At 44.0% G+C, this 16,650-nt stretch overlaps 1 protein-coding gene across 2 annotated transcripts in view; it reads right to left on the bottom strand.

Moving 5' to 3' along the window:
• LOC132386890 (NACHT, LRR and PYD domains-containing protein 3-like) overlaps nt 1-16,328 on the bottom strand; it is a 29,674-nt gene extending 13,346 nt beyond the window's left edge. The window contains exons 1-6 of one of the 2 annotated variants that reach the window (XM_059959243.1): nt 13,121-16,328; nt 11,627-11,723; nt 9,351-9,620; nt 7,533-7,699; nt 2,201-2,372; nt 2,028-2,093 (exon numbers count right to left, since the gene is read on the bottom strand). In XM_059959243.1, the coding sequence (XP_059815226.1) occupies nt 2,028-2,093; nt 2,201-2,372; nt 7,533-7,699; nt 9,351-9,620; nt 11,627-11,636 (685 nt within the window). In that variant the 5' untranslated portion in view covers nt 11,637-11,723; nt 13,121-16,328. The remainder of the gene's footprint in view (nt 1-2,027; nt 2,094-2,200; nt 2,373-7,532; nt 7,700-9,350; nt 9,621-11,626; nt 11,724-13,120) is intronic. The other variant, XM_059959244.1, reaches the window with a different exon arrangement.
• Nucleotides 16,329-16,650: the final 322 nt, after the last annotated feature.

The raw sequence follows: 16,650 nt of genomic DNA, 5'->3' as shown, positions 1-16,650 counted from the left end.
ACATATGACTGGTGTCTAATTCCAGAGGGCATTTGGTTAAGGTGAGATGGGGTAAATTTACAGCAGTTGTGGGTAGTTTTTTAACAGAGTTCTGGGTGCCTGGAATTTACTGTCTGAGTCAACATGGCTTTGTGAAGGGAATGTCGTGCCTCACGAGGCTAATTGAGTTTTTTGAAGAGGTAACAAAAAGCAATTGATGAAGGTACGGTAGTAGATGTGGTCTACATGGATTTTGGCAAGGCATTTGACAAGGTCCCTCACGAGAGACTCATCCAGAAAATCGTGAGGCACGGGATAAGTGGAACCTTGGCTGTTTGGATAAATAGTTGGCTTACAGGAAGAAAGCAGAGGGTAGTTGTGGAAGGAAAGTATTCTGCCTGGAGGTCGGTGACTAGTGGAGTGCCGCAGGGATCTGTCCTGGGACCCCTGCTATTTGTGATTTTTATAAATGACCTGGATGTAGAGGTGGAAGAATGGGTGAGTGAACTTGTGGATGACATGAAGATTGGAGGAGTTGTGGATGGAGCTGCAGGTTGTCGAAGGTTACAAGAGGATATAGACAGGGTGCAGATTTGGGCAGAAAAGTGGCAGATGGGGTTCAATCCGGATAAGTGTGAGGTGATGCATTTTGGAAGGACAAACCAGAATGTTGAGTACAAGTTTAATTGTTGGTTACTTAAGAGTGTGGATGAACAGAGTGACCTTGGGGTTCAAATCCATACATCCCTTAAGGTCGCTGCACGGGTTGATAGGATAGTTAAGAACTCTTATGGGATGCTAGGCTTCATTAATAGGGGGATTGATTTCAAGAATAGAGAGGCCAAGTTGCAAATCTACAAATCTCTGGTGAGACCGCGCTTAGTATTGCGTTCAATTCCAGTCAACTCATTATAGGAAGGAGGTGGAAGCTATGGAGAGGGTGCAGAGGAGATTTACCAGGATGCTGCCTGGTTTGGAGAACCAGTCATGTGAAGCAAGGTTAGCAGAGCTGGGACTTTTCTGTTTGGAACATAGAAGGATGAGAGGGCACTTGATAGAGGTCTAAAAAATTATGAGAGGCATAGATCGGGTGGATTGCGAGAACCTGTTTCCCAGGGCACCAACAGCAAACACTAGAGGGCATATGTACAAAGTTAGGGGAGGGAAGTTTAGGGGAGTCATCACAGGTAATTTTTTTTTACAAAGTGTTCTGGGTGCCTGGATCAACTTGCCAGAGATGCTGGTGGAGGCTAAAACATTAAGGGTATTTAAGAACCTCTTGGACAGGCACATGGATGAAAGAACAAGAGAGGGTCACGGGGTAGTGTGGGTTTAGTACCCTTTTTAAAGGAATACATGGGTCAGCACAACATCCGGGGCGGAAGAGACTGTACTGTGCTGTAGTATTCCGGTGTCTAGAGTGTAGTGACTAGGGTCATGTCGGAGGCAACTATGTTCTAGATGCTCCTAGTTATACATGAATGTGCAGGAAATGCAAGGAAATGGTCAATAATATAAGAAAGGATACCAAAGTATTTTTCCTTTCTTTCCCGGATATATAAAGAGTGGAAAATGGGAGAGGGTCGATATCGGACCACTAGAAACTGCTGTTGTAGTTGCAGTAACGGGTGAAAGGGAAATGCCAGACAAACTCTGTGCAAGTCACTGGCAGAATTCCAAAAGGTAAAGAACATCAGCGAACAGAATTGCGTGTAGTGCTATTACAGAGGAAAAGGGGCTTGGAAGATGAAAGGTCTGAAGATAGAAAAGTCACCTGGACTGGGTCATACAGTGCATCAGGAGCCTGCCTGGGGTGTGTTGGGATTCCCAGAGCGTGAGGACCTGGAGTGAAGGCTTCAGCAGAACCAACAGCTGGATTAATAGAAAAATATATTGTAGAATATTCAGGCTGCAAAGAGAGATTCTTTGAATTGTTACTTGAATCCAGAGATCAGCGAATGATTAATGGCGAATTTTGATTCCCAGGTTTTGCCAAGTCACAGATTAACACTTGAGATGTGGTTTGAACTGTGCATTTGATCACTCACCTATCAGCTGAGTGGGTAATTCAGATAAACCTTGGGCGATGTTCAAGTATTCCTGTGGATCAGGACCTGTTTAAATATAAAAATGAATCCATTGAAACAGAGCTGAAATAATTAAAATAACTAAATTGTTTATCTCATTGTACCTTTGTGTTCAGAGCATGGTTTTAACATACCGAGTTCCTGTATTTCCCTCAGTATTCTGTCCAACTTCGGTAACTCAGTCCTCCACATCAGAAAGGATTCCCACATCGCCCTCCGGGCCCGGGAGCCTTTGCCATTCACCAGACTGAGGAAGAGTCTGGAACTCTCTGCCCGGTTTCCCTTCTCTGTCAGCTCAGTGACGTTCTACAAAAGGAAACAATGGACTTATTGTGGAGCAGGCAGACAGACATGGAGAATGTGCAGGAAAGTATCTGTTCATGGCACCAGTAGCTTCAGAACAGATGCAGTCACTGGGCTGCTGCCTCATCCTCTCTGGGTTCAGTCATTAACAGAGAAACAGTAACTGAAGGAAATTCTAAATCAATATTGTGTAAGAATAAGGATTTACTGACACCCTGCAGTAGATGCAATGGGATTAATTTCCTTGATCTGTCAATGTGCAGCATTACATCAACAAGATGTGACAACAAGAACGGAAGAGAGGGGAGAGAGAGAGCAAAAACAAGTGGATGGTGGGCATCACTGAATCGTGGCTGACAGAAGTTTATAGTTGGGTGCTTAAATCCAAGGATAAATATTGTATCGAAAGGATACGCAGGTAGGTGAAAGTGTTGGGTCGAAGCTGCTGTCATTAAAAAATGAAAAGTCCTGAGAAAGAGGTGATGTCGGATTAGACGATGTGGATGTTAAGAAACTGCGTAGGTAAAATGACCCTGATGGAAATTATATACAGGCGTGTTAACAGTAGCCAGGATGTAGGCTGCAGATTACAACGGGGGAGAGGAGAGGCATGGAGAAAGGTCAATGCTAAAATTGTCATGGGGAGTTTCAATATGCAGGTAGCTTTGGAACAGAAAATCAAAAATCATGTTGAAAGGGAGAAGGTGAAGTTAGAGGGATCAGTGCAACAGTAGAATAAAGGAATTACCTCGGCATGAGAGCGGAGCTGGGCAATAATAAATTCGAAAATGACACTAACAGGGACAATGGCAGAGCAGGAATGGCTGAAGTTTCTCGGAGCAATTCAGAAGGTGCAGGACAAATGATCACAATGATGAAGAATTATTCTAAAGGGAGGATAATCAACCGTGGCTGACGAGGTAGTCAAAGTAGCACAAAAGCAAAGGAAACGGCACAGAATATTACAAAATATAGTAGAAAGCTGGAGGACTGGAATGTTTCTACAAACCAACAGAAGGCAATTCAAAAACCGTAAATAGAGAAAATATGAAATATGAAGGTAGGCTAGAGAATGATGTAAAATAGCTTACCAAAAGGTCCGTCTGATATAGGAAGATTGTAAGAGAGGAGAGTGGATATTGGACCACCAGAAAATGACAGTGAAGAGGTACTATCAGGGGACAAGGAAATGCTGGAAGATATTGGTCAGCATTTTGCGTCAGTCCTCACTGTAAAAACACCAGAACGTACCAGATATTTGAGAATGTCAGGTGGCAGATGTGACTGTATTTGCAATTATTGCGGAGAAGGCGCTTGGTAAGCTAAAAGTTCTGAAGATAGATGAGTCCAGATCAACTCATCCGATTGCTTCTGAAAGAGGAGGCGGAAGAGATTGTGGACACATTAGTAATGATCGCTCAAGAATCACTAGATTTTGGAATGGTTCCGGACGACTGATCATTTTAAACTATAGGCCAGTTAGTCTGATCAGCGTTTGGGAAGATGTCAGCAGTCGATAATTAGGTTTCGGGGTATTTGGACGCACATGATAAAAAAAAGGACAATCCATGGAAGGGAATCCTGCCTGACTGAACTGTTGGAATTTTTTGAGAGAACAGCATGCTGGGTCGACAACAGAGAGTCAGTGCAAGTTGTTTACTTGGAGTTCCCGAGGACATTTGACCAGGTGCCCCACATAGACCGATGAAAAATGGACACATCAGTGGCAATTGGAATGTAGTATTGTGAGGTACGTGGCCATATACTTTAGCAGAAATAATGAAGAAGTAGACTATTTTTGAATCTGGGAGAAAATTCAGAAATCGGAGTTGTAAAGAATCTCTGGAGACCTCGTGCAGGATTCCGTGCAGTTTGATTCTGTGTTCGGAAAGGCAAATACAAAGCTAGCATTCACTTCGAGAGGATCAGAATATAAGAACAAGCACTGGCCAGAACGCACTCACATATTTTGATCCCCTGATCAGAGAAAATATGTGATGGCATCGTGAAAAATCCAGAGAGGAATCTAAACGAACAGAACCAGTGATATTAAACCAGATTTTGATGGGAATGGATCCTGGATGCACCTGTACTGGCCGGAGTGTGGAAGGATGAGGGGGAATCTAATTGTAACCTGTGGAATACCGAATGACATTGAGAGGACGTGGAGATGATGTTTCTAATTGGGGGAGTCTAGAACCAGACGGAACAGCCTCAGATTAGAGGGACGTCCATTTTGAACAGAGATGAGGAGATTATTTAGCTGAGGAGTAGTGAATCTGTAGAATTCATTGGCAGTGATGGCTGCGGAGACCAGGTCATTGGGTATATTTAAAACAGAGGCTGGTATCTTCTTGACTAGTCTGGTCAGCAAAGTTCACTGGGCGAAGGCAGGAGAATGGGGTTGAGAGGGATAGTACATCACCCATGATGTCATGGCGGAGCAGAATCGATGGGCCTAATGGCCAATTGTGCTCTGATGCCTTATGGTCTCATGATGTGTAAAGACAAAAGAAGATTAAGGAATGTCAGTGCGGCTATCTTATAATGGAGATGGTTACTGACTGGCACTGATACCGTAAAATGGTAATGACTTCCTGAATGCAGGCATAGGTTTCCTGATTAACTGAGGAATTATAAATTAAACATTGAATAGTCTTCAAGCAACATACACCTATGATGGAATTAAGGTAACTGAATATGGATGGACTTGGGCCATCACTCTGAGAAATAAGAGAGGCAGCGTTTAAGGGTCAGGCAGCGTTTAAGGGTCGGCACAACCCTTGCTGAAGGGCCTGTACTGTGCTGTATTATTCTGTGTTCTATGTCCTGGATCTGAATGATTCATCTCCTAGAACAGTTACCAGAAGGGAATTGGAAAGCTTTTCCATAACACGAATATTGGACAACAATTATGAAACAAATCAGCATCATTCCCTGAAACATTTCCCTGCACTGTGAAATAATCCCTCAGATTCACTGCTACCGGGTCTGAAGAGTTACAGTTGTGAAAGAAATTTAAAGGTTTACCAGTAAAGCAGACGTCTACAGATGATGAATTTATAGATGAGCAACATATTTACAGATTACCTCTTGCCTTTGGATAATGCCTGTGTGATTCATTACAGACAGTGCCAATGAATCCCAACGAGAACAGAGTTACTCACTGGTGTAACACACTTGATTTTCTAATACCACTCATGGCTGAATAGGTCAGATCTAGGACAAGACAATCACTGTTTGTGAGCTCCAAGGAGAGTGACCTGAAATGGTGTGTCCCTGTCTCTCATTAGTCAGATTTTCAGCAAGTTAGCAGATTTTTGTTTGTTTGCCCTTTCCCTTTCAGGAAATCCTATTGAGCTTCTTCCCTTTCAGGACAACCTGTTGAATTTTTGGGATCATGAGATATCAGCTAGTCACTAGATTTATTTTATGTTTTCTGCCCTTTTAGATCAAAAAATTGATGTTTGTGGTCATAAGATATCAGCTTTGTGCGTGATCTTTCACACCTAATCAATCTCATAGATTGTCGAGGAAGTTACCAGGAAAGTTGATGAAGGCAAGGTTGTGGATATTGTCTACATGGACTCCAGCATGGTATTTGAGAAGGTCCCGTATAGGAGGTCGGTCTAGAAGATTCAGTTGCTTAGCATTCAAGATAAAGTAGTAAACTGGATTAGACACTAACTTTTTGGAAAGAATCCGGAGTAACACGATAGACTGTTGCATTTCTGTTTGGCGCCTGTATCTCGTGCAGTGTCACGGGGATCGGTGCTGTGCCTGTTGTTGTTTGTCATCTATATCAATGATCTGGATGAAATTATGGTTAACAGCATCAGCAAATTTGCTGATGACTCCAACATTGGGAAGGTGCAGTGGACAAAGAAGAAGATTACACGAGCTTGCTGTGAGATCTGGACCAACTGGAGAATGGACTTAAAAGGAGTTGATGCAATTTAATGCAGACAGGTGCAAGATGTTGCACTTCGGATGGGCCAATCAGGGTAGATCTTACACAGAGAGACCGGTAGAACAAAGTGATCTGGGAATACAAGTCCATAAGTCATTGAGAGTGACGGAAAATGTTGATGGGTTCTGAAAGAAAGATTCTTAGCATATTAACCTTGGTAAATGAAAATATCGTGTACGATATGATGTTGTATAAGACGTTGGAGAGGCCTAATTTGGATATTATGTGCAGTTCTGCACATCGACCTGCAGGAAAGATGGAAATAAGTTTGAAAGTGTACAGAAAAAAAATTACAAGGATCTTACCTGGACTGGAAGACCTAAATTATTAGAAAAGAGTGAACTGATTAGGACTTTATTCATTGGAACATGAAAGACTGAGCGGAGATTTGATAGAAGTGTACACAATTACATTGGGATATAGATCGGATAAATGCAAGCAGGCATTTTGTACTGAGGTAAAGAGGTACTACAACAAGAGGTTATCAGTAAAAGGTGAAAGGTGAGAAGTTCAAAGGGTACAAAGGTGAAACCGGTTTACTCAGAGGGTGGTGAGAGTGCGAAACTAGCTAGCAGGGCAAGTAGTGCAACTGCTGAAGAGAATTCTGAATAGATGCTTGCGTAATGAGCGTATAGAGCGCCATCACCCGGTGCAGGTCAGTGGGAATAAGTAGATTATGTAGTCTGGCATGGAATAGATGGGCCAAAGGCCTGTTTCTCTACTATGCTTTGCTGTGACTATGACACGTCAGCCACACATTGTTTGGGATCTCACGGAACCAAGACAAGCTGTGGTTAGCTGGTTTCCCTCCCTCAGGTACCGCAGTGAAGCCGGTTGGCCCAGTTGACAGTTTAATACTCATCCTGGATTAATGAGATGAGGTGAAGCTACCCGACGGTTCAGCCAAGATTTGAAATTAGTTTCAGACCGAATGCCTTTTGGAAGTCCAGATATGCAGCCACTGCTCTTACTTCACACTGATAAATACAGCAGGTGATACAAGAAAAGGTGATGCTAAACCTGCAGTTCCCAGTGCTCCCCACCTTAAAAACTGAAACCAGATCTGCGAGAGGCAAGTCAGAGATCAAAGTCTCCATTCCCAAGTTGATCTCCTAAAACATGCAGGAGATTAATGTTGATCACTATTCCCTCTGATACCAGCAGATCAGTGACAATACACGAACTGCTCTCACCTCATTTTCTTCTCTACTGAAATGTCCCTCCTTTGTCAACATCCAACCCAGTCTCTCAACCTTTTCTTCAATTGCTTGTTTGAGTCTGTCCCTGTAGAACTTTGTCAGTTGGTACAGTCGATATTCCTCCCCCTCTGCCAGGAGGTCGGAGATTGTAAACTCTGGCTCTGTGAATATAAAAAGGAAAATGTAGGCTTGAACTCAGATATCCCTCGTCTCCACCACTCTCACCCAACTCAACAAAAAAAAGTTTCTTGAACCTGCCTACAGATACAAAACTGGATTAATTCTCCATCTCCAACACCATTACACTGAGCACGGAGTCCCCCTACGACTGTATGCACAAACCACTGCTGTTCACTCTGCTGACCCATGACTTTGCTGCAACACACAGCTCGATCCACATCATCAAGTTCGCCGATGACACGACTGTGGTGGGTCTCATCAGCAATAACAACGAGTCAGCTTACAGAGAGGAGGTGCAGCAGCTAACGGACTGGTGCAGAGCCAACAACCTGTCTCTTAATGTGAACAAAACAAAAGAAATGGTTGTTGACTTCAGGAGGGCACGGAGTGACCAATCCCCGCTGAACATCGGCGGCTCCTCGGTAGAGATTGTTAAGAGCAACTATTTTCTTGTTGTTCATCTAGCGGAGAATCTCACCTGGTCCCTCAACATCAGCTCCATAGCAAAGAAAGCCTAGCAGCGTCTCTACTTTCTGCAAAGGCTGAGGAAAGTCCATCTCCCCCCCCCCCCCCCCCATCCTCATCACATTCTACAGGGGTTGTATTGAGAGCATCCTGAGTAGCTGCACCACTGCCTGGTTCGGAAATTGCACCATCTCAGATCGCAAGACCCTGCAGCGTATAGTGAGGTTAGCTGAGAAGACCATCGGGGTCTCCTTTCTCACCATTACGGACATTTACACAACACGCTGCAGCCGTAAAGCCAGCAGGATTATGAAGGATCCATGCAGTCCTCATATAATCTCTTCTCTCTCCTGCCATCTGGGAAAATGCACCGAAGCATTCGGGATCTCACGGCCAGACTACGTAACAGTTTCTTCCCCCAAGCTATCAGAATCCACAATACCCAGAGCCTGGCATGACACCTTATTGCCCTATTGTCATGTATATTATTTATTGTAATGTCTGCACTGTTTTGTGCACTTTATGCAGTCCTAGATAGGTGTGTAGTTTAGTGTAGTTGTTGTGTGTTTTTTTTTTTCTTTTCCTCTGTGTTGTTTTTCACGTAGTTCAGTCTAGTTTGTGTAATGTGTCATGTAACACCATGGTCCTGAAAAACGACTCATTTTTACTATGTACTGTATCAGCAGTTATGGTTGAAATGGCAATATAAAAGTGACTTGACTTGACTTGAATCTAACACTTGCCTTAAAGCCTACCCAACAATGTTCTAGGCATTACGTAATAGAAGGACCACATTTAATATAAACCAGTCCATCCCCCATCCGACCCATTCACCTATTTAAGTTTGGATGGGCATAAATGTTGGGATTGTTGGTAATATTTGCTTCCCAGAGATACTCTCTCCATCCCGGCGAATACATTTCCCCGATACGCATCCCGGAAACACTCTCCTCATCTGGATAGCTGCATTTCCTCCAATTCACATCCTGGAAATCCTCAGAGCAGGTAGTACATTTCCTGTAGTGGGGTAACGGCTGCTCAGTGCACCACATGTACCACACCCACACATTTTCCCTCTCCTCTGACCAACCCTCCAACAGGGCTCCACCCTGTTTACACTCCACCCTGCCGCATTCTGTGAGCACGTCACCCTCATATTTCACTCACCCGATCCTTCTTTGGGACTTGGCAGTCCTGTGTTCAATGAGCTTCCGAGCTGACAGACAGTCGCCTCACTTGTGCCGGTTCCAGGGTCCGGATCAGTGTCTCTGACGTCACTGTCTCTGGGCTGAATTTTCTCCTCCTTCTCTGCGGCCGGACCGGATTCCATTGGGACACCGCTCTCAATCTGTCCCTGCTTTGGTACCTTGCATCCCGTGTCCCGATCATCTTCCCTCGATGATCCGCCTGGTAAAATCCTCTTCAATACGTTCCATACTAGTTTCAATTTTCCACATGAAATAAGTGATGAATTGCAGGTTATACAAGTGTGATTTAGATCTGAGCAAAACTGATTCAGATTGCAAAGGAGCCGAGACTCTGGCTGACCAGATTTGGAGTGGAACTGTGCTGGTTAATGTGAACCGTACATCCTGTCAGGTGACCATCCCGATAAGCCGGTGACCGGACACATTTAGTCCCAGTAAAATAGCAGGATAGGCACAGTAATACCAATCACAGCAGCTGAACGCACGGATGACCACGGGATCATAATGCACCGGTGTCCGGTGATACTGGGAAATATCACTGTGATTATCTTCCACAAGCTAAAATCTCCCTCGGTCACTAACTGTCCGGTAGTCTGTGTCACACAAAGACCAGCAACGGTATTACACATGGTCCAGTCTGCTGGATCACACATTCTCCAGTTGCTTTGTCACACGACGGGCTGGAGACTGGACCAGGGGACTGGAGTTGCTTTCTCCAGTCCCCTTGGTCACCGACTGACCATTCCCTTGAGACGCACGTCGTCCGGTCCCCTGTGTCGCAGGCTGACCATTCCCTTGCGATCTATGCTGACCTCTCCCCTGGGTGCCATCTTCTCCCCCACCTGCTGATCATCATGTAACAACTATGCATGTCACTGGCAAAGTCTTGGTTCTAGACCTTTGTGTGTAGTTGCAGTTGCTAATCTATAGGATGGAGGTGATGAAGCTGGAAAGTGTGAAGTGAAGAATGAACACTACGGTACTGGGCTAGGGTGTTGTTTTTTGTGTTATATGGTTGGGCTGGGACAGCTTGCCCTGGAGCTCAGGAGCTTGAAGGGAAACCTTACACAGACACACACACACACACACACACACACACTCACAGTAATCAGGTGTGCAGATAGGATAGATGGTCACAGTCTTTTTCCCCGGGTAGGGGAGTCTGAGACTCGAGGGCAGAGATTTAAAAGGGACCAAAGGGGCATTTTTTCACGTGGTGGCTGATGGGTATAAATTACATGCCGCAAACACAAATAAAATTACAAAATTGAGAGCATGTGAGAGCAGGAAAAAGGGGAGAAGAAGTTTACGAGGGAACTTTGGGAAAACTGCAGGAAAATGGGACATTTACATCAGCACGAATTATATGGGCCGAAGGACCCGTTTCCAGGCTGGAGCATCGTTTTTATTCCAGCTGGAATCTCAGATTTGAGCACAATCACAATGTCTACAGGGGACACAGACATCTGGTCATTGGTTATGCCGGGTTTTCCAGCCAAGATCCTGGGAATTTAAATTCAGGTAGAAGATTATATCAAGAGGGAAATATTTAGAAACTCAGGTTCACCATTTCTCCACAGCCCAGACATTCACTGGGGTGTTAAAACTCCGAAGCAGATCACAAATGTATCTACAATGAGCTGCCTCCTGATCCTCAGCCGTTCCCAGCACCGGCAATGATCTCCGCTCCGCTACAGAAAACAGATTTCGGTGACACCCCTCCTCCTTTGCGTAGCAGGCAAGGAAAACCAAGGCGGAGTTGGTAGCTTTCCTTCCAAAACCTGAAATGATGTGTTATCATAGAATCTCTGAAATCCCGGAAATGCTCCTATCATCTGCTTCTGAATTTTATGTGAAAATTAAGGATGTCTTACATATTAGGGCCTGTCTGGAGGTGAAATGGACCCTGACCCTGAACATGGACATAAACCACAAGATCACTGTCACATTCCTGTCTCTGTTTCACTCACGACCACCTGGTTCAGGAGTCCCTGCTCCTTTCACTCAGCTGAAGCTTTGTATGATGAGCGGAGTGATTCGACCATTACTGGTGTCAGGTCCCTGCGCTGGAACTGTTGGGTTGATCAAGTACTCAAGGCCGCTTTATCAGTGGGATAAATTACACTGCTGGATGAAACTCTTCTATGCACTGTTAACACCTCTGTCAGTTCTTTCATCTGAACTATTGTGTACAAACGCGATAAAAGTTTAATTCAAAGACCCCTGTGATCATACCTTTGTCCATTCTGATTCTGACTGACGATTGTTGATTGTCGTCGTCTTGTTTACACTTTGGTCGCTCTGCAGGACAGCTCCACCTGCTGGTGAGGCTCTAAATTTCACAACAAGCAGACAGTGAGTCAGAGAGCACGACTACTTTGCAAATATGACAGTATTTCCATCCCCTGTAGCATTTGGCATGGGGACCAAACATTCCCTGTTAGTAACCACTTCCACACCATACCTGTTCACTGATACCTGGCGCATCTACTGACAGAGTCACAGAGCAATAAAATGCAAATTCAGAGTGTTCAGCCCAACGAGACAATGCCAACCACAGTGCCCACTGAGATGGTCACAATTTCCTGTGATGGGGCCATCTCCCTTCTGGCCTCTTCACTCCATCTACACACCCCAACTGCTTTTTGAATTATGGAACTACACCTGCCTCATCCACTTCCTCTGGCTGTTTCATCCACATGATCCCCAACATCTGCATGAATCCGCCGCTGATCAGATTGGGTTTGCAATCTCTTTACCAGCCCCTGTCCATTTAGATCCCCGAGATGCTACGATAATCTTCTCTGTGAACAGCAACTACTAATGTTGTGCATTCTGCGAACTTACCAGTCAAGTAATCCTTGTGCAACCGCATCCAAATCATTGCTACAAAATAACGAATATCAAAGGTCCCAATTTGTAGCCCCACCGCACACCTCTAATTACTCGCCTCCATTGCGAGGAGAAATCTTCAACCAGCACTCTTTGCTTGCTACCTTGAAGCTAATTTTGAATACATCCAATTTGCTCTCTCCGGACAGCATGGGACCTGATCATCGAGACCAAGCTGCCATGTGACACCTTGTCAAATGCTTTGCTGAAGGCCCTTGCACAACATCCATGGGAGCATAACTTTGAATTTCCACCTCTGCTTAATGTCACCTTCACAGGTTCTGACAATGTAATTAGCAGAAAAGTACTTGATGAGGCCAAGGTATGTCAATGTAAATTATGGGTTGCCATGTGCTAGTTAGGATTGAATAAAATGCAGTGTTGGGATATTTTCCTTTATAAATGGTCTGTTCACAGCAGAGGCCGACGCGTCGATATATTCGAGGGTAAGTATATCACTGCAGATTGCAATAGCCAATGGGATCAAGGACATGTTGCCGCAGTTCATGGTAATTCCACATTTCTGCAATCACTGCAACATGACACACTTGGTGCTTCTTATAAAGGGAGGAAATTGTCAACGCATTTTAAGATGATTATAACGTTACAAGGAAACATCAGAACTAACCAAAAGCTACTTCAGATGATGCAGTCCCTTCAAATGAGTAAACACTCAGAGAATGTGAGTGACTGTAAAGAGCTGGGCTTCTGAAAGCACATTACCAGACCTGGAGTGATTGCAACTTGTTCTGACCGAGGCATTCCACCTATTTCGTACCTTCCTTTGTACAGGTCTGTAATGTTTACAGGACCAGTGTTCGAGTGAATGAGACTCACCAAACTTTCTCCTGACTGAATCAATGGAAACTCTGAGTCAGAGGGTTCTCTTCAGTTGGTACTCTCAGTCCTCGGGCTGGTTCGCTTGTCGCTGTTCACTCGTTCTCAGTCGTAGCTTCTTTCCAGCTGTGGGCTTTTTTCCACTAAATCTCTCACCGCAGGTCTAACTTTAACCAGAGAATGAAGCACATTAACAATACAAAGGAGAAAAAAATATTTCTGCTCAATTTTTTCAAAAGCGAATCTCTCTGATATTTAAACGCTGAAGACAAATAAAATAATCTCATGGAACAAATTTGTAACTGTCCCTCACACGTCACAAATCCTGATACGGGATATTAAGGACTCATCATTCAGTCATGATAAGATATCAGAGCAGAATGAAGTGATTCAGTCCATCGAGTCTCCTCCATCATTCAATCATGGTTGATTTTCTTTTTCGCCCCAATGCCATATTCCTACGTCCTCTTATAAACTGCTGGAAACTCGGTACATCAGATTGCATCTGTGGAACAAGACACTGTGGAAGACCCAGTATCAGAACTGATATCAGAACTTTATCCAGGATGATGCGTGATATGCTGAACACCTAATTGCGCAATTTGGCCAAGATCTCATACTTGCTCATACCTATAATGGGGGAGGTACTACACACAGTGTTATGAAAAGGTAGGAAAAGTGATTACCGGGGCATTAATAGTGAATCTTTAGAGAAACGAAAACGAAAAGCTCTTGAATTTATAGTAAATGGACCGTCTAGTTATTCGCTGCTCAGAATTAGTTCTATATTGTTAAGCACCTGAGCATCATTGCCTCACTGTACGCTCCCACGGACAAGGCGAAATTATTATTAATTTTTCTTGCGTTATTCATTACTATTTCCTGAATACCAGACAGGTTCCCAGTGAAATTTTTTTGTCCACTCTATTGACTTATAACATCTCCTTTATAACAGGAAGCACGATAATGTACCATATTCAATCGTGATTAATATGCATAGAATGCAACGTGCTTCGTCCCCAATGTTCCCTCTAATGACTATTTTTGCCGCTGCGTGGATCAACCATTGCTCTGAGCCGGGAATTTTCACACAGCCTGAAAAAAGCGCAACATCGTTGATGTGTCCTCTTTTGTAAAATGCATCTATGAATATTTTAGGATGAAGACAGACAAGAGAAAAACAATTCTTTTAATTTTAATTACTAATTAAAGGACAGGATAAAAATGCAGCGCAACAAAGAAAAACGTTCAAGTTTCATAAACATTTATACGACAGTGTTTACTTCCATCTGCGCTGCAACAAAGGCTCCGTTCGTGGGAGCATTTTGGTTATGCAGAAGCGCAGATTGGAGGGAACAGTGACGGGTCTCTCTCTCCAGATTATCCGTACCTTACAACAGTGTTTCGTCCACTGCTTTGCCAGAGACAGCCTATTGTTGCAAGCATGCAAATAATCAACAATCAGGCCCAGACCTCATCCGTGTTCATATTCGAGATGGGTGAAGGTTTGCCTAAATGGGAAATGCACTAAATGGCTTCTTTGTTAGGTACAACTCTATACCAGCTCATTAATATGGATCTGTTCATCATCTGCTTGCAAGTCAAAGCACAAACACATGCAGATATGGTCAACGGGTTCAGTTGTTATTCAGGCCAAACATCTGAAGAGGAAATAAATGTGATGTAAGTGACGTTGACCGGGGAATGATCGCTGGTGCCAGACCGGGTGGTATGAGTGTTACGGAAACTGATCAGCAGCTTGGATTCTCAAGTATAAATCTCTCGGTTTACTGAGAATGGTCCGGAATCAAACCAAAGGAAATCCAGTGAACAGCGGTTCTAAAGGCCCCGTTAATGGGAGAACTCAGTGAGATTGGGCAGACTGATTAAATCCGACAGGAAAGCGGCAAGAACTCAAATAACCATGAACTCCAACAGCGGAGTGCAAGACAGCCTCACTGAGCACCAAACATAGAATGTGGACGGGGTGCAGCCGCAGTAAACCCCGAGCATTCACTCTGTGTCACATCATTAGGAACAGGAGTACATAACAACGTGCCCATTGAGTGTAGACTTCCATACTTTTATCAACTGTCAGTGAGATTTATTATAGGAATTTCTATCCTAAATATCACTGCCAGATATATAAAGTATTTGTTTAAAAAAAAACATACAAACAGAATAAAGCACACATATTCGTTAATCCACGCAATCCTCAGGACAATATTGAACTGATAGAAACAATAGCATTACTAGGGCGACCAGTGGGCGTAATAAAGCACAATAGCATTTCCCCTATGACCCTGTCCTTACCTGGTGTTGGACTCCAGGTCTGAACATCTGAATTTTATGTCCCTAACGGTAAGTGAACACTCCCTGAGCAATGTTCAGTTGATAACGCGCTCATAAACCAGAACTTCAGTCTATTCAGCATGTAACGTCACACCTTGTTCCACAACGCTTGTGCTAAACCACATAAAAGCTTAATTTCCATGAACAAGTCACTCTTACAAGTGGCCGGAACCAGAATTAATACTACAGTGCAAGCGGTGCAATAATTTTCTCTCTCCAGAACACTTGATCTGCTCTGGAGAGGAATCACAACCCGCATCCTGGTCCGGTTGAGGTGGCGTCGTCACTTTAATTTATTGTACCAGTTAGGGCCAGTTTATTGTCAGATTATAAACTCCAGCGACAGCTCAGGGCAAAGATCGCTGTTGGTTTATTGCACAGAGACAGCAGAAGGAAGGGCGCTCTCAACTCTGATGGAATATTACGTATTTGGAATAATGTTCTCTTTTGAACAGGAGGCATTACTTTGCTCCAGATTTAACTGTGCCCCCTCTGCCTGGAGCAGACTTCAAGGTCACCCCGTTTATAACGAGCCATCTTTAACAGTTGTCCGCAGTTGGACCATTGCAGTAATGGACCAACTGGAGAGCAGCTGTCCCGAGATAACCATCTCCCAGAGATAACTACCGGTCAAAGTCAACAGCGAGATATGGACGCCCTTCTCCTTCAGCTTATTGCTCACTTACTGGAAACAAGTTGCCACATCAGAATAGCAATCATATGAAATTATCATCATATCCCGCTGGCGAACTTGCCTGACAACCCGTTTATTTCACAAATACACCCACCAGCATCGCATTTATTTTACAAAAACTTGTACCGTTCCTCATCAGAGAACGATGGGTAAAAACACTAATTTCACTGCGTTTCTTCTCTGTCAGAGTATGCTGCTGGTATGTTGAATTAGTAAAAGGACATTCGCCTCCTCAGTCCTGTTCCGTCATTCTCTATGAACACAGGGGATTGTGATCTCAGCGACTCATCCCTGCGACAGTCTGCAACATCTCTCTGCCTTGCCTGTCAACAATCTCTCCTCTGTGGAATTAAACTCGCTGGAAATAATCCCTGCTTCTCGTTTCCTTTCAGGAAGAGAATTCCAAATACACACAAGTTACACCACATAGGGTGTGGAATTAGTAACAGGACCTTCACTCCCTCATCCTGTTCCGCCATTCTCT

This window comes from Hypanus sabinus, unplaced genomic scaffold (assembly GCF_030144855.1).
Source record: "Hypanus sabinus isolate sHypSab1 unplaced genomic scaffold, sHypSab1.hap1 scaffold_1366, whole genome shotgun sequence".
NCBI lineage: Eukaryota > Metazoa > Chordata > Chondrichthyes > Myliobatiformes > Dasyatidae > Hypanus > Hypanus sabinus.
The sequence above is the reverse complement of the archived record's forward strand: the minus strand, read 5'-3'. Positions and strand labels throughout refer to the sequence as shown.